This window comes from Sminthopsis crassicaudata, chromosome 1 (assembly GCF_048593235.1).
Source record: "Sminthopsis crassicaudata isolate SCR6 chromosome 1, ASM4859323v1, whole genome shotgun sequence".
Classification (NCBI taxonomy): domain Eukaryota; kingdom Metazoa; phylum Chordata; class Mammalia; order Dasyuromorphia; family Dasyuridae; genus Sminthopsis; species Sminthopsis crassicaudata.
In genome coordinates, this window is record NC_133617.1 from 226,820,277 (window position 1) to 226,846,412 (window position 26,136).

At 33.6% G+C, this 26,136-nt stretch overlaps 1 protein-coding gene across 31 annotated transcripts in view; it reads left to right on the plus strand.

Moving 5' to 3' along the window:
• Window positions 1-26,136, plus strand: part of EPB41L3 (erythrocyte membrane protein band 4.1 like 3) — a 349,128-nt gene that overhangs the window by 158,346 nt on the left and 164,646 nt on the right. For 30 of the 31 annotated variants that reach the window (XM_074275428.1, XM_074275433.1, XM_074275664.1 and 27 more), the window contains one exon: window positions 14,558-14,760. In XM_074275428.1, the coding sequence (XP_074131529.1) occupies window positions 14,558-14,760 (203 nt within the window). The remainder of the gene's footprint in view (window positions 1-14,557; window positions 14,761-26,136) is intronic. The other variant, XM_074275655.1, reaches the window with a different exon arrangement.

The window sequence follows — 26,136 nt, forward strand, 5'->3', positions numbered from 1 at the left end:
CAATATCTGTGTGAAACACATAACCTTATTTGCCGCAACTTACTTATCTGTAAAATGAAGTGGAGAAGAAAATAGCAAACCATTCTAGTCTCTTTGCCAAGAAAAACTCCAGATAGTATCATAAAGAATTGGGCACAATTGAAAAAATGACCACCTTCACCAATAATATATTCATATAATACTGGAATGTGATTTATATTTTGTAAATATGATTGTTTTTAATTTTAGAGACATAAAACCTTAAAAAATCTATTTTATTGATGATATGTTAATAATATCTGTTTTAGATTTGTATTTTGTATTTTGAGAATATTGGAGCTAGTGCTTACTTAACACAAAATTAAATTTTTCCTGAATGAAATCAAATATTGCTTTCCATATGAATCTCTGTATATGTATCAGATTTTTAACATTGTAGATAATATGTGATTTACTAATTAGAAATTTAAAATCTTTTTGAAATCCATGCTGTTCTTAGTAACAAAAACCTGGACCTTTTTTTGTGTTCATGATCCACCCTGCTTCAGGATCCACAGACATAAATCTACTTAATTTTCACAATGGAAGGCTCTCTCCAGAGCAATACTGATATCTATAGGACAGAATTTAGTCAATTTCTCCCAACTTGGCTGAGATAGACCTTCCTGTTTTAATAGTGGTCTTCACTTATATCCAGCCTCTCTAAATGATCTTCTTCTTGCTCCTTTGAAAGCTTTCTAAGCTTCCGTTTCCCCAAAGAACCTGCTGACTATTGTTTTTTTGAAACATCCTAGTATGATGAAACCAAGCATTTGTGATTGTCACAGGAATATTGGAAACTTCTTTACTCTGACATTTGGTATCAGTGAAATTTCAAAGAGTAATTGTAGACTGACTTATTATAATACTATTTTATTTATTTTGTAAATTATTTACTACTTGCCATGAAAAATGGATCATTGTGTTTTGCACTTAAAAATAAATCGACTTTTTTTTTGCTTTTGTAAAAAAGGTCTGTGCAAAAATGAGGCATTTTTTTTAACATATGTAAATTTGATTTTAGTGAGAGGAAATAATAAAAATTGTCTGTTTTCACTTCATTAAGTGGAATCACAATTAAATTTCTATTCCTGAAAATAATTTTAAGCTAGCCTCCTCTTCTGATAAGGAAGGGTTTTTGTTAATGTTTTCTGTATTAGGAAGTTAACTATAACTTAACTGAGGCCCCAGTAACATTGAATTCATATCTTACCCTCTTTCTTGTAATAGGGATGGGGGCTAGATTTGGGTATTCAGTGGTATAAGAAACTCTTGAATGAGAAATGGACACAAACTTCAGGTCAGGATGTTTTCTGCAATTTCTAAATAGAGAATTGTCTAGAGCAATTAAAGGCAAAGGAGATTTATATAGAGGAAAATAGTTATTAAATGATAGAGCCAGAACTTGAATCTAGAGCTTCTTGGTTCTTCAAACCACTTTTACTTCTTATGGGACATGTCACAGCTTCTTCTCATCATAGTGAATAAAATTGCACCAAACAAAAGATTTTTCTTGGATTACAAAAATGATAATGTTCTCCTTCTAGTCATAATAGTTTCCTTTTGTATTAATTCTGTGGAGATTATTTTTTAGATTTCTTTCAATTGAACTTTCTATGAAATTTGATCTCTTTTTTATCCCTGCTGATAAATCTGAGAAAGTTCAGTGTTTTATGTAGATGAATGACTGTCTAGCTTTTAGATATCCCAAATCTTTTTTAGACAAATGTAACTCCCTTCCTCATGATACATATTTGATATTTATTTTTTAGACCCAAGTGTAAGAATTTATATTTATATTGTCAGTCTGCTTTTCTAGACTGTTGATATTTTTGTGTACCAACTCTATCATTTGTCATAATAATAACAATAGTTAGCATTTATATAGTGCAAAGTACTTTACAAATATTATTTCATCCTAGCAACAAACCAAGGAGGGAGGTACTATTATTATTTACATTTTGCAGATAAATAAACTGAGATTGAGAGAGTTTGAATATCTCTGTGACAGTTGGCAAGCTATTATATAACAAGTGAATGTTATTATATAACAAATTTGAAATTACATTTTTCTCCCACTTTACTACACCCTCTAGCTGTCTCTACTATGTTAGCTTCCTCCCAGTTTTGTGCTAATTTGATAAGCATGTCATTTATTTCTTGGTCCATGTTGGTGGCAAAAAAAAATATTAACGAGTATAAGATCAAGGACAGAATTCTGAGGTGCTTTATTGGAGAAATATTTGCAAGTTGATCATTGATCCCTTGAGTGACTACTCATTGAATGTGCAATTCCAGCCTCTTTCAGATTCTTGTCTCATCCACATATCTATGTGTTTGCTACACACACAAAAAATAATGATATGTTTTGGTCAAATACTTTGCTTAAATATGTAGGTATAAAATTTTTTTGATCTTATTGACCTAGAAATCCTGTTTTTTTTAAGGGAAATAAGACTAGTCTAACCTGATTTTATTGAATCATGCTGATTTTTGTGAACATAATTGCTTTTCTACATGTTCACTAATTGTCCCTCTAATAATTTATAATAGAACATAGTAAATAGAAATTTTGGCAGAAGTAGAATTCAAACTGACTGAATGGTAATGGTTTATACATGTTTCTCTGTACTTTGTCTTTTCTACTCCAATGGACATTTCCTTTGGTGGAGAAAGCAAAAACAAAAGTATGTTTGAGCAGTCCTGCCTTCTTTTCCTCTTCTCATTCACCCTGACCAGTGCTGCTATCCATTTTAAATGTACTTTTCCTCAGTCTAACTAAAAAAAAATCTTGTTGCCATTAGCATTCTTTGCCATGCCTCAGTTCATTCTCAGCTTCATTGCTTCTGACACTATTTTTACAGCACAGTGCCCCATCTTTGTGTACATCCTCTGTTGCCTGCCCTTGCTTCAATCTTCTATCTTGATTTTAAAATTAGCTTCATTGATGAATTCCTTGTGTATTCACATTGTTCTCTTTAGAGAACTTACCTTCCCTAACCAACCTTCAGCCCCATTGTTCTTTGTGTCTTTCCAAAGTTGTTCTTGAGAGATTCCCATGGTACATCTTTTCTTTGATTTTATCTCCTGTGAATTTCTTGATGTTTTCCTTGGTTTTTTTTTCTTCTTATATGTAGTAGTATCTAGCTTGACATATATAACTTGACACTTTTCCTGACAACTTCCTTGATTTATTGATGAGCTCTCTCTGGTATACCCTGCTTTATTCTAGCAATGGGAATGGAAATTAGACTCTATTAAGAACAGGTCTTTAAAGTCATTTTTGTGTTGATCAATGTAAGAGTCTGTGAATAATTTCTACATGATTTACCATGTCTTCCAACTTTTCTGTTCCTCTATTCTCTATTGTAATCTTTACCTTTTTGTCCTTGGACTAATATTCTTCCAGTTTTTCTGTTTCCTTTACTCTTTTCATATCTTGTAACTGATCTGTTCTTCTTTTTCTATGATGGCAATTACTATTTTCTTCTGCCTCCAAAAATGTTTTTATTTTCACCTATTTTTTCCTCTAATTCTTTACATATCTTTCACTTTATAGATTCCAAGAGAATATAGTTGATAAAATAAGCAAAGGAAATGGACTTGGAGCACAGCATGCTTATCTCAATTTTATAAATGTCATTCTCCTATTTCCTCTTGCCTCTGATCTCACTGATTTCTTCACCAGTCCCAAACTATCTGGAAAAAATAAAATATAAAGACAGAAGAGTTGGAGGGGAGGGACAAACATATTTTTGATATAATTTGCCTTGCATTAAAGAACTTTATTCTTTTAAAAAACAAAACCCAAAAAACTGCCTTAGTCAGTATTTATCATTTTTTTTCTCTAAAACCCACCCTTCTTTTTGATTTTTCTTTTCCTGTTGAAGGTACTACCATGTTCCTAATTAAAATTACAACCATAAAGTTACTTTCAATTCTTTGTTCTTCCTTATCAAATTCAATTTGTATTCAATCAAAATATCTTTCTCTTCTATCTCTTCTACAATCAAAACATAGCCACCCTAGATGTCATCACCTCTTGTCTGAATTATTTTAAAATCTTCTAATTGGTCTGTGGACTACCCCCATTTTCCAATTCATCTTTCATATAGCTTCTAGATTTATATGTCTAAAACCAGAGCTACTCATGTCATTCTCCTACTCAGGAAGCTCCATTGACTTCCATTTGCCTCCAGAAAAAAATAAAAATTCCATTTTGACCTTTAAAGCTTTTAAAATTTTCCAAATGATTTCATACTTATCTTTTTCATGGACTTTACTATCCAGGCAAATTTATTTATTATCTGTTCTTTATTTACAGCATTTCATCTCCTTCTCCCCATGCCTTTACATGAGGACTCCTGCTTTCCTAGAAGGGTTTCCATTCTTACTTCTGATTTTGTGTCTAGCTTCTTTTTTTTTTTTAAACAAGTAAGTGCCATCTCATTCTTATGTTTTTCCCCCAATTTTCTCCAGTTGCATTCTCCTCATTTACTTTGTATTTATTCTGAATATATTTTTTTGAGTTTTTTGTATGTACATGTTACTGCGTGTGGAAAATCAGTCTGTTGAGGGCAGGAGCTATTCTGTCTTTTTTTTTATTGCCAGCATCTATCACAGTGCCAATCACAGTGCCAACCAATGTGGTACTTAGAAAATGCTTTTGAATGAATTACAAGGATTTGAAAAAATTTATCCAAACATCAGATATTAAAATTAATGGTTCTTGTAAATTTATTCATTGAAAGAATTTTGTAAAATGCTAATGGTCGTCTATATATGCCTTCACCTGTTCTTATACTCCCTAGCCTTTGGGTCACCTGCCATATTACTGTTATCCATTCTATTTTGTAGGTGAGGAAACTTATTTGGCACTTTCTAACAAGTCTCTATCTCTTCCCTCTGTTTTCTTACATCATCACGGGAGCAACTTAAAACTTCCTTTGTGACACTTTAGGATCCTTGGATCTTGAGATTCCTTGCCTTCAGTGAGAAGCACCAACATATCTCAAAGGCTTTCCCAGTTGTTTACATATATTAATATTATTTTATGTATATATCAAAAGATACACATTTTGAATAATCTGTGAGTTTATCGTTACTGAATAAGATTATATACTCCTTGAGTACAATAATTTATATCACTTTTCTATCTTTCATAGTGTTAAGAACACAGTAATTGTCTAGTAAACATTTTTGGTTGATTATTAATTTATGGCTGTTTTACTTTTACCTTAAAATGCAAGTTTATAATTTAAACTATATCATATCACTCCCATAATCATAGATATGTGACCTTTCTACCTATGAACATTCAATAATTACTTGATAATATTGACATGATATAAAGCCCAAGGTAAATAGATGCTTCTTTTTCCTTGGAGACATAATTAGCCATAACAGTTCCAGTGAAGTTGATTAGAGTTTTTTGTCAAAAGGGATTTTGGCATTGTCATTTACATTGAACTTATTCAGGTTCAAAAGTCTTTAGACTCTCTCTCTCTCTCTCTCTCTCTCTCTCTCTCTCTCTCTCTCTCTCTCTCTCTCTCTCTCTCTCTCTCTCTCTCTCTCTTTGTTTCTCTGTATTCCATCTTTGCAAATGACCAAATACCACTATTGCTTTCTCTTTTAAATCTAACCCTTGGGATTTCTAAAGGAAAGGCATGTTTCTAGAAGCAAGAATGGTGTACCTCTTTCTTTCTTCATCATTGATACATATTAGCTCATCTGTTGGTGTTAAAAAATAAATCACAAAAGACTCAAAGGCCCACATAACATTGATGGAATTTTTGAGTCTTATCTCTCTCATAAAGTTAGTTATGTGGGAAATAAGTGAAATAAATCAATGTTTTTTTTTCCCCTTTCCGTCATTTTATTTCTACTTTCCTTGGAAAGAAGACAATATAAATAAAATCCATTTGTGCCAATATTGAAAAGTTACATTGCTTTCTTTTGACTTCTTTTTTTTTTGTACATAAATGGTACTGATTTAAATTTTGCAATTTTTTATAGCATTTTTAGAGTATTTTCTGTCAGTGTAGGAAAGTTTGATTTTAAACATAGAAACTGTTTTAGTAAAGCAATTACTTATTGGGAGATTGAGATGACCTTTTTTTAAGTGGGAATCACAAAGGTTGATTTTTTTTTCCAGCTTTCACAATCTATGTCTGTAAGTGAGCAAGGCTCAAATGCATGCTGATGACTATCTTTTAGTTAAATTGGGCCAAGAATTCTGCCATGGTTCCACTTACACTTGCAAATGCTACTTTTGGAACCTTCATTCTTTATCTCTTTATTCTCAGTCTATAGAAAGATAAGAATAATTTCCTCTGAATTCCAAGCCCCTATCTAGTGAGAGGGTATTATTTAAATGCTTACTGTCTTGCTGTCACCAATCCTAGTTCATTGATATTTGAGGTCCTTCAGAGAACTCTTGGTTCTGAAATGGATAAAATCTTACCTCTCTTTAATAACCATCAAGACAGAAGGAGTGAGAAGTAAGAGGGAGGGAAAGTAAGTAAAAATTAGGCAGAGAAAATTAAAACTGTCAGTTTGCAAAGACATAAGGAAATTCTGCAGTTAACACTGTATCAGTCTGAATAGAGCAGTATAAAGTATTCTCACCTCTGACTCATCTCTAATTTTTGTACATAATTTTAATTGCTTATGTAGTTAATTTTTTAAAAGAATGCATCAATTGCATATTTCCTCACGTATAAGTTATATACATATACTACTGTGTTAATCATTTAAATATTATCAAACAGATTAAAAACATGTTTTAAAAGGATGACATGAAGATAAATGGTATCTGGGCCTAGAGATAACTTAGAGCCAGGGGAATTTTGAGTGTTGGGGAGTGTGACATAATAAGACTTTGACCTTCAGGGATATTACTTTGGAAACTAATATGAGATCTTTTCCTTTTCTTCTTTTCTTTTTGGTATATAGATTATATTAATAGTATTGTTGGGTCAAAGAGTATGCACAATTTTTCCTTTTGGCATAGTTCCAATTTTCTCAGAATGGTTGGATTACTTCGAGACTCCACCAATAGTGCATTAACATCCCAATTTTTCCATATCACCTCTACCATATGTCATTTTTTCCTTCTCCTGTGATATGTCAATGAGGTGGATATCTCAGAATTGTTTTAATTTGCATTTCTCTAACTAATAGTGATTTAGAACATTCTATGTGATTACAGATAGACTATTGTATATGGATAACTTTAATTTCTTCTTCCTAAAACTGCCTGATCATATCCTGTGCTATTTCATCTGTATTAAAGATATTTATAAAGTTAAATGTGCCTCGGGAATAAGATCAACTTTTACTCCACAGTGCACTTAAAAAGCCATACACCAAGGACTTTTGGTTATCTGCTGTTTGGAATCACTTATAATACGATTTCTTATCTTAGCTCAAAAAATTGAGAGTTGACTTTAGCACAAACTGAGAATGTAAATATTGATGAGTTACTTAGGTAAGGAGTCACCATAGTTAGTAGTAATCAAAGAAGGTTTCTTGAAGGATGTAGAGCTTGCACACTGTGTTTTGAAGGAAGGAAGTAATATAATGGAAGAGAGCTATTTTGCTTATTGGAAGAGACAAGGAAGTCATGTCAAGTGGAAGAATTAATTCATTGTGCAGATACAAGAAGTAAAGCAAATGAACATAGCATGTTAAGTCATTCAGATTGATTCTTAATTTCAATAAAAAGAAAGGTTGCATGAGCATAATTTAGTTAAAGGGTCCTGAAAGCCAAGTCAAGTAAGAGGAGTTGAGCAATTTTGGTCATTTAGGGAATTGACATGATACAAATTGTAAAAAGAAATGATTGTGAAAGCTCAGTTTTGAATTGTTTCTAATGTTGGCAGAATCTTCAGGTAAAGAGGTCCTGTAGACAACTGGAAATATTGAACTTCAGAGGTCAAGATTGGGCAAATTACTTTGAAAGATATTTACCTCACATGTGATAGTTACCATCATATGAATGAACAATCTCCTTCAAAGGAGTGGAGTATAAAGGGAGAAAAAGAAGATAGAATCGAGACGTTAGAAAATAGCCTTAATTAACCATTCAAAAGGAAGAAGAAAAACTAATGATGAAAAATGTTAAAAATGAAAAAAATTATGAAAAAATAATGAATAAAAGGAGAGAGAATAATCAGAGAAAGGAGGATCATAATTGTGCAGTGTTATGGAAGCCTAATTCAGAATGATGACTGACCCATTAAAAAAGAACTTTAAAAAATGAACTTCTACCTATGAAGATAAAATTTAACATTAAAGTACATATACATATATACATATGTGTGTATAAATCGGATAAATTAGTATTACTTTATTATAAGCACTGTAAGTTACTCTTACTTTTCCTAACTTCTATCATTGGAGGCTTAATTCCAGTAAGTATCTGCTAAACCCTAAAGGTTCGCATTTTGGGACAATCAGTACATCAAAAGCAGTCATTTTTATCTTATCAAAACAGTTCAGTAGGAAAACATAGTTACTATGTATTAAATAATGCATATACTGTTAAAAACATCAATAATTTAGATAGATTGGAAGTATTATTTATAAGTGTCTGATTACAGCAAGTATTTGGGAGATTGCTTTTTGTAAGATTGATCATCAAGTGTTGGGCCATATTTAATTAGAGATTTTTCATCCAAATTATGTGTAATAGGCAGTATAATTTTGGGCGGTAACTGTGAAGTTATTCTGAAGGCAGAATCAAATCAAAATGAAGTATTAAGGGAAACACTAGCATTGGAGAAATCTCTTGGCACTAAGATTAAATTACTAGAGAAATTCTTATAAAAATTCTTAGTTCTTAATTTTTGGTTTGGGGTTTTATTTTTAGAACTAGTTTACAAAAAACATTAAAATCAGAAGCATTTTACGTTAATAAAGAAATTTGTATTATGGCACTTTATATTTGAAAAGTAATTACATGTTGAATTAAAAAAAAATATTCTCACCATATCTTTAAACTATGTGACAAGCAAACCCCTCATTTATTTAGAGGATAAAAATCATCAGAAATCTTTTTATGATCCTGTTTCCAAAACATTTCATATCAGAAGAAGTTAGCCTGTAAGAAATGACCAACAGCAAAGGATATGAACAGACAATTCTCAGAGGAAGAAATTGAAACTATATCCACTCACATGAAAGAGTGTTCCAAATCACTACTGATCAGAGAAATGCAAATTAAGACCACTCTGAGATACCACTACACACCTGTCAGATTGGCTAAGATGACAGGAACAAATAATGACAAATGTTGGAGGGGATGTGGGGAAATTGGGACACTAATACATTGCTGGTGGAGTTGTGAAAGAATCCAGCCATTCTGGAGAGCAATTTGGAACTATGCCCAAAAAGTTATCAAACTGTGCATACCATTTGACCCAGCAGCGCTACTACTGGGATTATATCCCAAAGAAATACTAAAGAGCGGAAAGAGACATATATGTGCCAAAATGTTCGTGGCAGCTCTTTTTGTTGTAGCTAGAAACTGGAGGATGAATGGATGTCCATCAGTTGGAGAATGGTTGGGTAAATTGTGGTATATGAAGGTTATGGAATATTATTGCTTGGTAAGAAATGACCAGCAGGAGGAATACAGAGAGGCCTGGAGAGACTTAAATCAACTGATGCTGAGTGAAATGAGCAGAACCAGAAGATCACTGTACACTTCAACAACAATACTGTATGAGGATGTATTCTGATGGAAGTGGAAATCTTCAACATAAAGAAGATCCAACTCACTTCCAGTTGATCAATGATGGACAGAGGTAGCTACACCCAGAGAAGAAACACTGGGAGGGGAATGTAAATTGTTAGCACTAATATCTGTCTGCCCAGGTTGCATGTACCTTCGGATTCTAATGTTTATTGTGCAACAAGAAAATGATATTCACACACATGTATTGTACCTAGACTATATTGTAACACATGTAAAATGTATGGTATTGCCTGTCGTCGGGGGGAGGGAATAGAGGGAGGGGGGGTAATTTGGAAAAATGAATACAAGGGATAATATTATAAAATATATATATATATATATATATATATAAAATAAATAAAAAAATAAAAAAAAATCACTTTGAAAAAAAAAAAAAACAATTTGAGGGGCATCTAGGTAGCACGAGAATGGAGCAACAGTACTGAAGTCAGGAGAAGCTGAGTTCAAATCCAGCCTCAGACATTTGACGCTAGCTGTATGATCTTAGGCAAGTCACTTAACTTCAATTGCCTCATTACCCTCACTTTCCCAATACAATTTGATATATTGAACAACTCTCTGGGAGGGGGAGAGATACTCAGGGGAAATCACAGTAATGTAAGAAAAGACACAAATAAAAGCTTATTTTTTTTAATAAAAGTAAAAAAAAAAAAAAAAAAAAAAAAAAAAAAAAAAAGAAATGACCAACAGGATGAATACAGAGAGGTTTGGAGAGATTTACATCATCTGATGCTGAATGAAATGAGCAGAACTAGGGGATCATTATACACTTCAACAATCATACTGTATGAGGATGTATTCTGATGGAAGTGGATATCTTCAACATAGAGAAGAGCTAATCCAATTCCAATTGATCAATGATGGACAGAATCAGCTACACCCAGAAAAGTAACACTGGGAAATGAGTGTAAACTGTTAGCATTTTTTGTTTTTCTCCCCAGGTTATTTTTACCTTCCAAATCCAATTCTTCCTTTGCAACAACAACAACAAAATTCGGTTCTGCACATATATATTGTACCTAGGATATACTATAAGATATTTAATATGTATGGGAATGCCTGCCATCTAGGGGAGGGGGGTGGAGGGAAGGAGGGGAAAATTCGGAACAGAAGGGAGTACAAGGGATAATGTTGTAAAAAATTACCCATGCATATGTACTGTCAAAAAATGTTATAATTATAAAATTAATAAAAAAAATTCTCTGTAGTTAAGCCAGATTAAAATATAATTGGGAAGTGTATAATAAAATGAATAAAAATATAATACAACATTAAAAAAAAAGAAGTTAGAAGACATTAAATAAAACACACATACACTCATATCTACTCACATGCACAAACACACACAGGGTGATCTCTCTAAGGCATTCTTCCCCTCTTCTATACCTGCTGAAACAGATCCTCTCCTTGATGTGGTCCAGCTTGTTAGAACGAAGGAACCCCTTAGGAGATCTTTGTAATTTCCTATTTTTGGCCAGCCTCTTCTCCTCACCTCCCCTTTTAAAAATATGTAATTAGGAGATTATTACTAATGCCTGATATAGGCAGCACTTGGAAGTCTGTTATTGTCTGTGTCATTCAAGGACTAGAAGCACTTCAATCTAATATTCAATTTATATTTCTTATTTATTGGTTCAAAGTCTAGGAATTGTTTATACCTGGTTTACATATCTTGTCATTCAGAAGCATTCTCATCTGATAAAAGTATCAGGGTACAGAGTATAATGGTAATTGATGTGGGAGTAGTTGTACATCCCCTCCCCAGTTCTTTATAGCATAGTGTCTAGCTCATAGCAGGCACATAAGTGGCATTCGAATTGAATCAAAATGAATTTACTGAATATATCCTTGTTTTCTGCAAAGAGTTTTATAAGATTTGGGAAGACTAGAGAAAAATACAAAGTTCTCAGGAGATATATTTTACATAAATAACTTTATGAATGTTTCTCTTACATTTAAAGCAGTAGATTTAGTGTATAATGTTGGTTAAAGATATAAAAAATGTGCAAATTTTGACAAAATGCATAAATTTGGTTGAGATTAAGTGCATGGGCCAAAAATTTCAAAGTGCCAGAATATTCATTTCTGTTTAAGAGAAAAAAAACTTTTTCTGCCCCAAAATGCACTCAGGTTTTACTCCCAACTATAAATTTGGTAAGGAACAAAACTTTATCCAGAGAATGAAATGTTAAAGCAGGATTTATTATATTTTTGTAATCATTGTCCTTTCTGAGCTTTAACTTTGTACCTTTTATGGCTAAACACGTTTAGTTAGTTGGGCATATTTATCTAGAAAAAGCAGATTCTGTAGCAAGGCCATATTGACTTTAATGTCCCATGTGTTAAAAAGTACTGTGTCAGAGAAATGGGTATTCACATTAATCATATCATGGAACTTTTGGTGTATGCAAGTAAATATGGTAATGCTACTAGCTCAGAATAAATTATATAAAATTATTCCCTCAAGACAGGGGAGGAGGCAGGGTTATTTTGCATAAGATGTGAGGATTTTAATCAGAACTGTGTGTTGCTGGCAAAAGAGCTAATTGAATGCAAACTTGAACTTCATTAAAAGGGTTAGCAGCAGATAGAAATAAGACTGTGGCTAAGTGGTGCAGTGGATAGAGTATGGGGTCTGAAATCAGGAAGTTTCTTCTTTGTGTGTTCAAATCTGCATACTTACCAACTGTATGACCCTGGGGGGAAAATCACTTAATACTGTTTGCCTAAGTTTCCTTATCTGTAAAAATGAACTGCAGAAGGAAATAGTAAACCACTCTGGTATTTTTGCCAAGAAAACCTAAATGAGATCATGAGTAGTTAAACATGTCTAAAAAAATGATGGAACAAGGAAATTAAAGTCTTATTTTTCTGATATCTACTACTCTAGTCAGAACACATCTGGAAGAGCAGATATAGTTCTGGGTGCCACATTACAGGGAAAATATATAAAATAGGCTAGTCTAGAAGTGGGCCATCTTGATAGTGAGCGACTTTTAGTCCATGTTCTGTGAGGTCAGAAGGAGGAAATGGGAACATTTTACTTAAATAAGAGAAGACTTAAGAAAACATGATTGCTGCCATCAAGGATTTAAAAGGAATTTTGCCTGAAAAATGAATTAGATTTGTTGTGTGTGTGTCTGTTCCTAAAAAGACAAATTTGTTTGATATAAGAAAGGATTTTTGGGTATATTTAGATCAGTTCTAAAATAGAATGAACCACTTAGAAAAGTAGATTTCCCTCTCATTGGAGGTCTTCAAGTATATTCTGGATACCCACTTGTTGGGAATATCATAATGGGGATTCCTTTTGGGTGTAAGCTAGCACAGTGGTCCTCAAACTTTTTAAATAGGGGGCTAGTTCACTGTCCCACAGACTGTGGGAGGGCCGGACTATAGTAAAAACAAAAACTCACACTCTGTCTCCACCCCTCAGCCCATTTGCCATAATCCAGCGGGCAGCATAAACGTTCACAGTGGGCCCATGGGCAATAGTTTGAGAACCCCTGAGCTAGACTATAATTATGTATAATTATTTCAATTCAGAAATCCATTCATTGGTCTATAGCTTAATTCACTGCTTGATCTATTTTTGGCATATATTATAAACTTTTTGTGTCATGGTTTCATTTGACAAAATGGCATAGCCCATGGATTCTGTCTTTAAACAATATTTTAAAATCCATTAAATAAAATATACAAGATTTCAAAATAAACTACTTATGTGGAAATATAATTATCAAAATATTTTCTAAAAGTTAAGGACCCAGGTTAGCTATCCCTGTCTTATGACATAGAAAATACTTTGGAATAGATCCAATAATTCTGTGGTTGGCTAGGTGGCACCTGTCTGGGTCAGAAAGACCCATTTTCCTGAGTTCAAATCCGGCCTCAGATACTAGCTATGTGGTATTGGGCACATCACTCATCCCTGTCTGCCTCAGTTCATCATCTGCAAAATGAGTTGGAAAAGGAAATGACAAACTACTCTAGTATCTCTACCAAGAAAACCCCAAATGGGGAGACAGACGTAAGTTAAAGAATTTAACAACTATAACTATGCACCATTCCCATTGGAGGTATGAAGGAGGCAGATGTACAATAAGTAGTTTGAGAGCAATTGAACAAGAATAGGAAGCTATGCCAAACTAGCTTTCATCCAAGAGAAAATGAGTCAGCTGTTAACCCTTGGTATACTTCAAGAAGGATAAGTCAAAATTGATCAATCAAAAAGAAATTTGGAGACATTAACAGGACTTTCCTATTTTTCTGTTCTCTTCATTCCTTCCATGAAGTACAAGGTCAGGGAAGGGAGAGAGGGAATAGCATATTGGTACTTCATAGGCAATGACTGATTTGGCTGATGTGTCAAATATGTTTAAAGGAAGTTGAGGCTATACTTTAATTGTTTAATTATGATGGCTAGTTATTTTAATATTAAACTTTTGCTATTTTATGGCAAAAAAGTTAGTAAAGAATAAAACTCATAATCATCTTCTTAAGTCTGTAGTTTTTCCCTGAAGGTTCATTTTAATCTTAAAAATTTCTATGACTCACAATCCTCAGGCTGTAAATGAGTGTAATACATTTAATAAATGTGATCAGTCTATTGTTAGGCTATGTAAACAGAACTGTATAATAAATATTAAGTATTTCTTCATTTTTTCTTTGATTATTTCTTTTTTTCCTATCTAATATAGCATCCTATCTTCATGCTTTTTCTATTGTAGTGAAGAAAAAATTTTACTGAATAGTTGGGTCCTTTTCCCTTTCTTGCAGAACAATCAATCATGACTACGGAATCTGGATCTGATTCTGAATCAAAACAGGACCAAGAGCCAGAGCATCAAGAAGCCTCTGGACAGCAGGGACAAGCTGGGGCTCAACAGCAGCCACCGGAGCAGCCACTCAGGGAGGAACATCAGCAGGCATTGGAGCAGTTCTCTGCAGCAGCAGCACATAGCACTCCAGTGAAAAAAGAGGTCAGTCTCAGGTCACTAAGCATCAGTTCCATAAAAGTTTCTTATTTTTTGTCAGCTATATCTCTATACTGCACCTTTTAGCTAGTCGACAAATTATAGAGAGGTTGCAGTTGGATTGGTCATCTCTGCCCCATTAAAAAAATCAATTAAGAATATATATATATATATATATATATATATATATATATATATATATATATATATATATATATACATATATATATATATTGCGCTTATATTCAGTATTTCATAAAATACTTGATAAAAATTAGAAAGAAACTATGAGAGACCAAAGTCCATTCTCTTCATATCCCTAGCAGGCAAAAAACAAAACAAAACAAAACAAAACTATCTTATTTTAAAAAGCCTTTAAAAATTTGACTTTGCAAACTTTCTTCTTTATTTTTTCTATCATTTAACAAGAACCTGCACCAAAAAACCTGAACTGGTGATTCTTGTATGTGTATCTTTTGATAGAAACCCCCTTATTTGTATAAGTTATCAGGTTATACCAAATACTACAACAATGGGATTAAGATTTTTTCTTTTCCTCTGCCAGGTTTACCATTTAAGAGTTTCTCTTTTGTATATCATATTATTGTTCTTACATTTGAGTGCTTTTTTGGTGATCATTATTTGAACATAATAAATTATAAGAGATAAGTGAATGAGCAAATATTTATGGATGCCAAGAATTGAGCTAAGCATAGGATATTCAAAAACAAAAGCAAAGAGCTTGATATCAAGGAACTTAAATTTTTATAGGAAGGAATAACACAAATAGAGGATTATATGAATGGGGAACAGAACCATAAGGGAGAGTAGATTGATATATCATTTCCAGGAGCAGTGGCAGTATTGATTTGATAATGTTTCTAGAAATGGAAAACTTGGTGGGGAGAAGGATTGGATGGAAGGATAAGTAAAAAGATGGCTACAAAATAGTGTCACTTAGTTGGTAAACATTTAAATACCTACTGTGTGCCAGGTACTGGGCTAAGCACTGCATATACAAAAAGAGTTTGCAAAAGACAGCTTCTATATTCAGGGAAATAGTTATCTTATCCTCTTATGGAGGAGACTAGCAAATTTAATATGTATAAATAAACTGAATAAAGGATAGGTAGGAAATAGGGAAAGTTCTAGTATTAAGGGAGATTGGGGACTGTTTCCTGAAGATGGGACAATTACAGGAAGCCAGGGAAGACAGTATCCAGAGATGATGGAGAACCTTTCAGGCATGAGGGACTATCAGAATAAGGTATGAAGTAAAAGATGGAGTATTGTATGGGACAGTCAGGCCAGTGACACTGGATTGTAGACTATGTGGCAGAGAATAAGCTGTAAGAAGACTGGAAAGATAGGGTGGGACTAAGTTATAAGGAGCTCTCAATACCAAATAGAGGATTTTGATTTGATCCTGGATATACACACACACAGAATCACTTTATTGAGTAGAGGTGTATGAGGGACATGGTTGGCCCTACACTTTAGGAAAATAATTTTAGTGTCTGAATAGAGCGTGATTTATAGTGGGGAGAGACTTGAGAGGTAGGTAGATCCAGCAGCGAGCTATTGCAGTAGTCCAGGAGTAAGGTGATTAGGATGGTGTCAGATGCAAGAAGGGAGCATATTTGAGAGATGTTATAGAGATTTTGATGACAAATTTTTTTTTGTGTGTGTGTGTGTGTGCGTGTGTGCGCTTGTGTGTGTGTATAAGATATTGAGGAGTTGAGGATGATACATGAGGCACTGGAAGAATGATTTCATCCTCTAACATTTATAGTGAAGGTAGGAGAGAGGTGGGATTTAGAGTAAAGGTAGGAGTTCCATTTTGGACATGACATATTTAAAAGGTCTACTTGACATCTAGTTTGAGATATCTGAAAGGCAGGTGAACATATGAAATTGTATGTCAGCAGAGAAGTTTGGGCAGGATAAGGTAGATTAAAGTGAAGCATAGTTTCATATATTGGACCAGGTGACAATGGAGATTCAGTACAGAAGTTCTGGGCATAAAACGTTTGAGTCTTTTAGGACATAGTATTTGGTATGGCCAAATTGGCAAGAAGATATCTAGTGCAGTGGTCCTCAAACTTTTAAAATAGGGGGCCAGTTTACTGTCCGTCAGACTGTTGGAGGGCCGGACTATAGTAAAAACAAAAGCTCACACTCTGTCTCCGCCCCTCAGCCCATTTGCCATAACCCAGTGGTTCTGCCCACTTCAGCCCACATCTGGCCTTCAGGCCGTAGTTTGAGAACCCCTGATCTAGTGGATAGTTCTTTTGAGCTCTTCCTTCTCCACGAATACATAAGTTATGTTATTTGATATATGCATATATGTACACATACATAAATTCATATACATACATGCACACATAGAAAGAGAGTTCCCATTTTATATAAGTGGACCATTCAACAGACCTCTACATAGAGCAATTTTTATATAATGTGAATTAGCTCCTACCTACCTACTTTATTTGGCCTATATAATAAAAACATATACAAAATAATATCTTTAATGAAAATCATAAAATATCTAAAATGAAGATACATTAAATATTGTATCATGATAATAAACAGAACTATGAAATAAAATGTAAAGTTAATGATAAATTATGCAGAACACTGTATAGTAAGTTAGCACTGGTGGTAGTATGTTGCCCCCTTTCTATCCACTGCACTTAGCCTTTATCACTAGTGCTTGGTTATGCAACTTTTTTAAATGAAGCTATCACGAGATGTTTGGACCATGACTTTCTTTTTATCTGACAATAGCAAGCAATATTATCCTCAATCAGTCTTTGATCTTTTAAAATCTTGAGGTATTTGTATCCATCATTTCAGTACAAGAAAAAAAAATTCACTCACACAATGAAATGCTTCTAGCAACTATTTAGTTGTGAACCTTTTTGATTCTAAAAACCTTAGGTTCTAAAGCTTTCCTTTTTTCTTCTGCAATCTTTGTAGCTAGCATCTCAAGTGCATCCTCATTAATTCTCCACAAGACTCATTTAGCTTTTCCACATCATTCTCATTTTTATGGAATGTAAATTTCTTTCAGAATTTTTTAATATAACAAATGTGAGTAATGTGAATTTATGATAAGTGAGAATTATATATGTGTATATATCCATCTACATCTATGTACACATATATTTCATGTATGTGTGTGTGTGTGTAGGCCTAGAAATTTTCTATTTTATATCCTTACTCTTTCATAAGTGAGAGCAGAACAGTTAATTTTTTCATTTATATGTTATGTGGAAAGGCCTATTTCAATATGTATTGAAGTATGGATTTAGTAGCTCTAGTTCTATGATCCTATCATAGTTTCATTTCCTTTCCTTTTAAATAATAAAACATTACAGTGAGGGCATAATCCCTCTGGAAATTTGTATTTGGGCAACTGTAATGCAATTTTAACCAGTTATTCAGCAAGCCTTTATTAAGCACCTATATATACCGTACAATAGGATTTGAAGAATATAAAATCTTGTTCTCTAGAAACTGATTTTTTATTAATTAGGGGAAAAAACTTTCTATGTATAGTTGTTTCATTGGAACAATAACTGGGGAAGGGGAGTGCACAGAATAAGGAAGTGCCTTATGTAAGGAGTAACGAACATTTGGACTGATCTTTGAAGGGAACTGGGCAATCTAAGAAACAAAAGTGAAGGAGTACTTTCCAGACATGAGAGGCAGCCTGTGCGATGGCAGAGGTGGCAAATGAAATGCTGAGTGGAAGGAAACACAAGTAGGGCAGTTTGACTACAGTATAAAGTACATGAAGAAGATACTTAATAACCTTGGACAGGTCAGCTGGAATCATAGGGAAGAGCTTTAAAAGCTAAAAAGATAAGCTGGCTTTTTATCCAATAGTTGGTAGCCATTGGAATTTTGGAATAAGAGAATGACAGTCAGGCCTATACTTTTGCAGATGAATGGGAGAGATGAGGAGTAGAAGCAGAGAGTAATGAAGATCTATTGCAATAACACAGGTTGTGTGGTGGGTGATAGATAAGCTCTGACATAAGGATGGGGGCCACAAGTGGAAAGAAAGGGATGAATGTGAGAGATATTGTAAAGATAGAACTGACAAGCTTTGACTACTGGTTTGATAAAGTCAAAGGAGAGGGAAGAGTTGTTGATCAATAAGAAGACTGTGAGCTTGAGTGATTAGAAGGATGATGGTGACACTTCCAGAAATATGGAATTGAGGACAAGTGGTTTGTCGGGAGAAGGTGGGAGGAGATAATAAGACTTGTTTTTAGACTTGTTGAGTTTGAGATATTTATGGCAGTCTAAAATGTCCATTAGACAGCTGGGAATGTGAGACTAGGACACAGGAAAGATGTGAGTGTTGGATATATGGATCTGGGAGTAATTTATATAGGAATAATAATGGTATCCATAGGAGTTGATGAGATAACCATGGGAGAAGAGTATGAAGAGAGAAGGAAGAGTCCCAGACAGACCATTGGGGGTTAGGAGATAGGGTATGGATGTTCTAGTAACCAAGACAGAAGAAGCAGGGATACAGATAGGAAGAGAATCAAAAGAAATCAATGTCATAAGAATCAGAATATTCATGAGGAGAGGGCAGAGAAGATGATGAGTTATACCAATGTTTTGAATATGTTTAAATATTGTTTTACTTGCCAAATGAGTTCTTAAAACAGTTTTGACTTAAAGCCTTCATAATGGAATGCTATGGGTGACTGAATCAATCACATGATGGTGATGGTGTTGTAAGTTTGGAAAGAACTTTGGCAAGAAACTTAATACAATTGTTACTAAGCTTGTACAAAAGTTCATGTATGTATTACTTCAGAATGAAGAGATTGTATCAGTGAGACGCTCGCAAAGTCACAGCACAAGAGGGTAAGATTAAGCTGAGCTAAAAATAAATATGAGAAGCCAACTGTGAGAAATCATATTCTGTCTAATATTAACAGCAACACATCTGGGAGGAACTGTGCAACCATCTTCTTGCAGTGTTTGGAATTGGTAAAATGTTTTTAGAGAATCCCCATCATGACTTGAATACATTGAGGATTAAAGAGCAGTTAGTGTAGATGTTTACCATAGATTTTAGAAAATGTCAGTATCCTACATTCCTTTTAATTCTTAGGATTGGATTAAATCATCATGTTGTTCTTTCATTTAAATAGAGCAGGGTTGTCCTTTGTTGCCAACATGCCTTTTCACTATATCTACCACCTTTTGGTTGCATATTCCCAGTGATTTGATCTTAGATGTAAAAAGCTTATTACTACCATTTTTTCCCCAAGACTTTTTTGTTCAGCCTTAAACCTGCCTTGGGCAGCGTGAAACCAACTTTATTTGCTTCACTAAGGATTTATTGAAGGCATACTATGTATTTGACACAGAACTAAGCAATAGGAATACACAAAGAAAAATGAAAAATTCCTTCCCTCAGAGAATTTACCTTGCATTAGGAGGGAAACAGCCTGTACACAGATATGTCAATACAAAATATTTTGCACCAAGTTTTGGAAGAGGGATCCGAGATAGCTAAAATAATTAGGAAAATCCTGCTGTAGCATGTGGCACCTGATCTGATTTAATGCTAATTTTATGTTGTTAGGTTTTCCCCCTATACCTGTGATTTCATAGGTAGTGGAAACTGCTGGTAAGAAACTTTTCTACAGAGATCAGAAACTTCTCTGTGATATTTTAGTAGTACTAGTGAAGGTTAAGACCTTACCTAAGCTCCCACGCAGCCAATTCTTTGTCTGCTACACCAGACTCAATAACAGCTGACATTTATATAGCATTTTAAGATTCACAAAGAATTTCATAAATATTATCTAATTTTTATCTTTATGATAACTGTGTGAAAGGTTCTACAAACAGTTATTTCTGTTTTACACATGAAGAAATTGAGTCTCTGAGAGGCTAAGTGACTCATCCATATCAGTAGTGACATTTTAACAGAGGTCTTTACTGATTTGATGTTGCTTTTTTGGCAGTCTCTTGTTCTTGTGATTACTTTGACCCCTTGACACATCAACCTTTTTTATATGCGCTCTTGTTACTGCCATCTATTTCCAACAGATTTATGTCATATCCAATTGTCATTTGACTCTTCCTCTCTGCATAAAACTACCATTGTGGGTCCTGATCATTTGCCAATTGTAGGCTCAGTATTTCAGTGGAGGAGAATCAGTCAAGAATAACTGAGCAAACATTGTGGTTCCTTATCTCCAATATACAACATGCCATTTATATGATGTCCCATATCCTTTTCACATGCCCTGGTACTTACAAGAGTTACAAGACTGCTAGGTCTCAGTACCTGCTAATATGAAAGTCCGAGTTTTAAATAACAACAACAAAAAATAGACCCTAGATCAGCCTCCAAATGCAATTTTCCGTTGAATTATTGTAACAAGGGTTATAATACTATATTTACGTATTTGATTTCCTCTTCATTAAGGAGATTTTAAATTCTCTGAAGACAGAACTATCTTATCTAAAAGTAATCTTACTGATATTAAATGGATTTTAATGTTCATTTCATTCATTTGCTCATTCCTCTATTGTTGAACCCTTAAGTTGTTAATATTTTTTGCTAGTTTCTTTGTGATTATATCTTAGGTTGTTATAAAAGTCTTTGAATGGCAAACCAGTATTTGTTTTGACAATAGCTTTTAAGGTATATTCCTAAAAATTAAATTTATGAATTAAAAAGCAGGATATTTTTATTACTTATTGTGTTCTACTCTCTAAAAGGGTTGTACAATCTTCCACACAAAGTCAGTTCATATGCTTTTGCACATAACAAGGATTTAATAGTTTTCTAATTGAAATGTAATAACTTCTTTTTGGCATTCAGTTGAATTGTTAGGTATGAAGAGGATAAAGGTTTATGCGTGGGTTTGGAGAAATGAGAAAACTAAATAAAACCTCCCTTCAATTTCTTGTAATCAACTTTGAAATGAAAAATAAAACCAAACATTTATAGAAAACCAGTTATGTGCCTTAGAAAAGATAACTGTAAAACTTTTTCATTCGCAAGTCATAGAAGCTATCCCTATAGATTCTTGCATTGGCTGTTCCTTGTTGAAGCTGTTGTAACAAGAAGTAGGTGCCATTCCTGTAAAAAGGGAAACAACTCAATATTAATGCTAACTATAAAGTGTGGAAGAACAGGTATTCTCATTCATTACTGGTTGAGTTACAAACTTAGGCAGTCTTTTTGGAGAGCAATACATAATAAGTTAAAAAATAATCATACCCCTTGATTCATTAATAGCACTGTTTAGAATAGATCCTAAAGTGTAAAAACAACAAAAAAAGAACTTTCTATTCAAAGATCCTTTTTTAAAAAGTATGTATTTATTTTTAAATTAAATTCAAAATGAAACAAAATAGAAAATGGTAGACAGAAAAAGAAACAAGAAAAAATTGTCATGTGCCCAGCCGAACATCAGGGAGAATTCAAAATATGAAACAATAAGTTTCCATTTCCAGAAAGTGTATAAAATAGTAGAGGATATTATATTCAGAATTGTCCATTTTTGCTTGCTTGTAAAAATATTTTCTTTTGTTCTCTGCTGTGTACTTTGTTCTTTATTCTTTTTTTCCCCCTTCTCTCCAAAGAGGCTACAGTTAAGTACAAGTATGTATATGTGTGTACACACACACACACACACACACACACACACACACACACACACACACATCCCCACAATATACATATATATGCATGGATATAATACATCTAAAATAATATTAATATGGGTGACATATAGTATAGATTTCTCTATTAAATGAATCTTTTTAAAGTTTGACTTTGAGATCAATGATTATTACCTCAATTTTTTCCCCTAATACATTCTACTCCTGTTCATTGTTGTTTGTGTGTATCTCTTATTTTCTGTCCCTGCTTTACTTCTATCTGTTCACTTTATTAGCCTCCTTGCCACTCCCTCCCTTATCTTCTTCGCTCACCCTTTCCCTCCTATATTCCATTCCCATTAATTTACATATCCTTCTACACTCCACCTTATCTTATTTCCTCCCTCCTTATTTCTATATACATTTTGGAGGGTGATAGATTCTTTATGTTGTGCATGTGTGTGTATTGTTGCCTGTTTAATCTGTTCCCCATATTCCTTGGCTTCAGCTTTTTTTTGAGAAGAAATACTGAAAATCCCACAATTCATTGAATGTCCTTTTTTCCCCCATTCACTATTACACTGAATTTTGCTAGATATAATATTTTCGGCTGCAACCCTAGTTCTTTTCATTCTTGATCTATATATTATTCTAGCACCTGTGGTCTTTAATTATAGCCAATGATAAATCCTGTACAAGTCTAATTATAGTTCCAGAATATTGGAATTCCTTTTTGTGCTTTGTTGTTATTGTTGTTTGTAAATTTCCTCTTTGATCTGGAAGTTTTGAAATTTAGTAATGGTGTTTTTATGTTTTCCTTGTAGAGTCTTTTTGAGGTGGTAATTGGTGGATTTTTCCTATTTCTACTTTTCTTTCTTGTTCTATCACTTCAAGACAATTTTCTTGAATTCTTGTATTATTGTTTCATGGTTCTTTTTTTGGTCATAGCTTTCAGTTAGTCTAATTATTCATAAGAAGTTTCTCTTCTTGATTAGTTCTCCAGATCTGTTATTGTCTTTCTCATATTTTTTTTCATTTTTTATATTATTTTTCAGTGTCAAAACTTTACTGGCTCATCTTTGCCCAATTCTAATTTTCAAAGATTTTTTTTTCCCTGCTTCTGTCTCTCATTTGATTTTAAAAGACTTTTTGAATTCTTCTTTGAATTCTTTTGGGGCAGATAACTTTTTAATGGTACTTACTAGGATAGCAGAGGCTTTTTTTTAACTTAAGTATCCTCCTCTGAAGATGAACTCTAGTCTCCCCTATTCCCATAGTAACTTTGGTTGAATTCTTTCTCCTTTGTCTTCTCATTTAAAAAAAAAAAAATTGTTAGTGTAGTAATCTCTTGTCCCACGGTGAGAGAAGAATGGTACCTCTGGTTTCACTTCAATTCTTCCCTTTGGCCTTGAACCCCAAACCCAAGAACTTCACCCTTTAAGTGCCCACAGCCAGTAGCATCCCTGCCCCGCTACTTCTGCATTCACTGTCTGTGCTGGTTCTTGCCAGACTCAATTCACCAGCACAATTGGTTGGCGTTATCAGCACAGGTCTCCTCAATCTTCTTGGACCCAGACCCATGACTCCCCATGCTATCTGGAAGATAAATGTTCCTATGGTTTGGGCTGAGACTTTTTTTGAACCCAATAGCCTCTTGACTCTTCACTTGCTATTTCAGTGAAACTAGCCTAGAGTGTAAACACTTCACAGCAGTTTTGAACTTCTGTCCTAGATTAGTCTTTTGTTGTTTTTCTCTTGTTCCTGGAGGACCTCTGTTTTATTCCATTTTTTTTTTTGTTTGTTTTTCATGGGTCCATGATTGCCCTAAGACACAATTTTGTCTTGTTTGTGGGGAAAATCTGGAGAACCTGGAATTATCTGTTGTCTTCTGCTTTCTTCTCAGAATTCTCCTCTTGTAAGCATTATACAAGCATTATATGTAATCACAAAGAGAGAGACAAAAAATGTAAAAACTTAACTGTCCAACAGAGAAATCATCAAGTAAATCAAAGTGCATTAAAAATGGAATGGAATGGAATATTATAATCCACTTAAGACAGATACAATTTTTAAATAATAGATTTTTATTTTCAAAATACATGCCAGGATCATTTTCAACATTCTCCCTTGTAAAACCTTGCATTCCAAATTTTTCTCCCTCCCTTTCCCTAGACCACAAGTAATCCAATATATGTTAAACATATTTTTAAAAACATATTTCAACATTTGCCCCATTACGAAAGAAACAAAAATGTCATTCATTTTAATTTCTATTCTTATTACTTCCCGCCCAAAGTATCAATTGACATTTGTGCCTCAGATAACCCTAGAAGCTTGCTGTATTCCATATAGGGTGACTCAGTCTTGGAACTTAAAGGTGTCTTAAAAAGAATATTCTCATGGAAATACATTTATTTAGGCAGTAGAAATATAAAACTTCAGATTGTTTTCATGAAGGGAGAAAGTCTAAAGGGAGAATTTAAACCAGCTTATTATTTGTGACTGACTTGCCATGTGTATTCTTATAGATATAATTGTAGAAAAAATTCCAAGTTTCCCAGACTTCTTAAACTACCTCAAGGCCAAAATAAAACTCACATTTTTATGATCTTTTGGAGTTTCTATTTTAATGTTCAGGAGCCAGAATATTTATAGCGAGGCATTTGGACAGAACAGAGAGACACAGATTCTTTAGGTGGGGATAACCCTCTAGCTAAACATTCTTGTGAGGTAAATGATGTGCCATTTTCTTTTCTCCTCACCAGCTCAAAAAATTGCTTCTTTATTTTTCTTAAAAACCCCTGAGGATTTCTACTTGGACAAAATAACAGATGAAATGATGATGTTAATAGTCTATTCAATTGGAGTAGTACAAGACCGAAGATGCTTTTGAACAGGAGAGAGAGAGAGAGAAAGGCTAAGTGTTGACACTGAGACATAAATCTTTTTTGTTGTTATGTTAGATCCTAAGAGAAATTTAAGTATAGCAGCAATAAATGGCTATTCAAGTAACTTGAATTTAAAGACATTTTAATTTAATAGAATGTTGGAAAACCATTGAAAAAGTTACCTTAATACCAAAGAGAATCATACAGAATTTGAGATATCCCTTTTTTTTCTTTGCTGTATCATTTGGCATGTATACTAGAAGAACTGGCATGAATTATTGGCCTCTATTATGGTGGCTTGGTGGGGTGATGTTTTGAAATACAAGGAATAGAAAGAAGGCATTTTTGAGAGAGATGCATTGACTCTATTAGGGACTTAAAGGATTTCTAGGGGATTTAAAGGAGAATATTGTTGCCATAGGACTTCCTGTGCTCTGTTGAATCTAGTCTGGACTGGTCTGTTTCTATTTGAAAGCAGATTAAAGCTTTGGAACAGATAGGATCCATTCTCATGCTGGCTTATTATACTGAAGGGAAGCAGACTTGGGGGATTAATTTGTGATGAATTTCAGTGATGCTTAGTATATTGAATTAATTTTGAGTCAGATATTTTTTATGCTGGTAAAATTACAGAAAAGATTAGGTTTTACAGTTTTATTTTCCTTTTTTTTTTTTTTTTTTTTTTACAAGAAATACTTGTAAGCATAATTTGTTTATATGGGAACAGATGTGGTCAGTCAGCAAGATTTTATTAAGTACCTACTATGTTCCATGCACTGGAGAGAGAAAAGAAAATAATCCTGGCTTTGAAGGAATTTAAATGTGTATATGTATTCCCTTC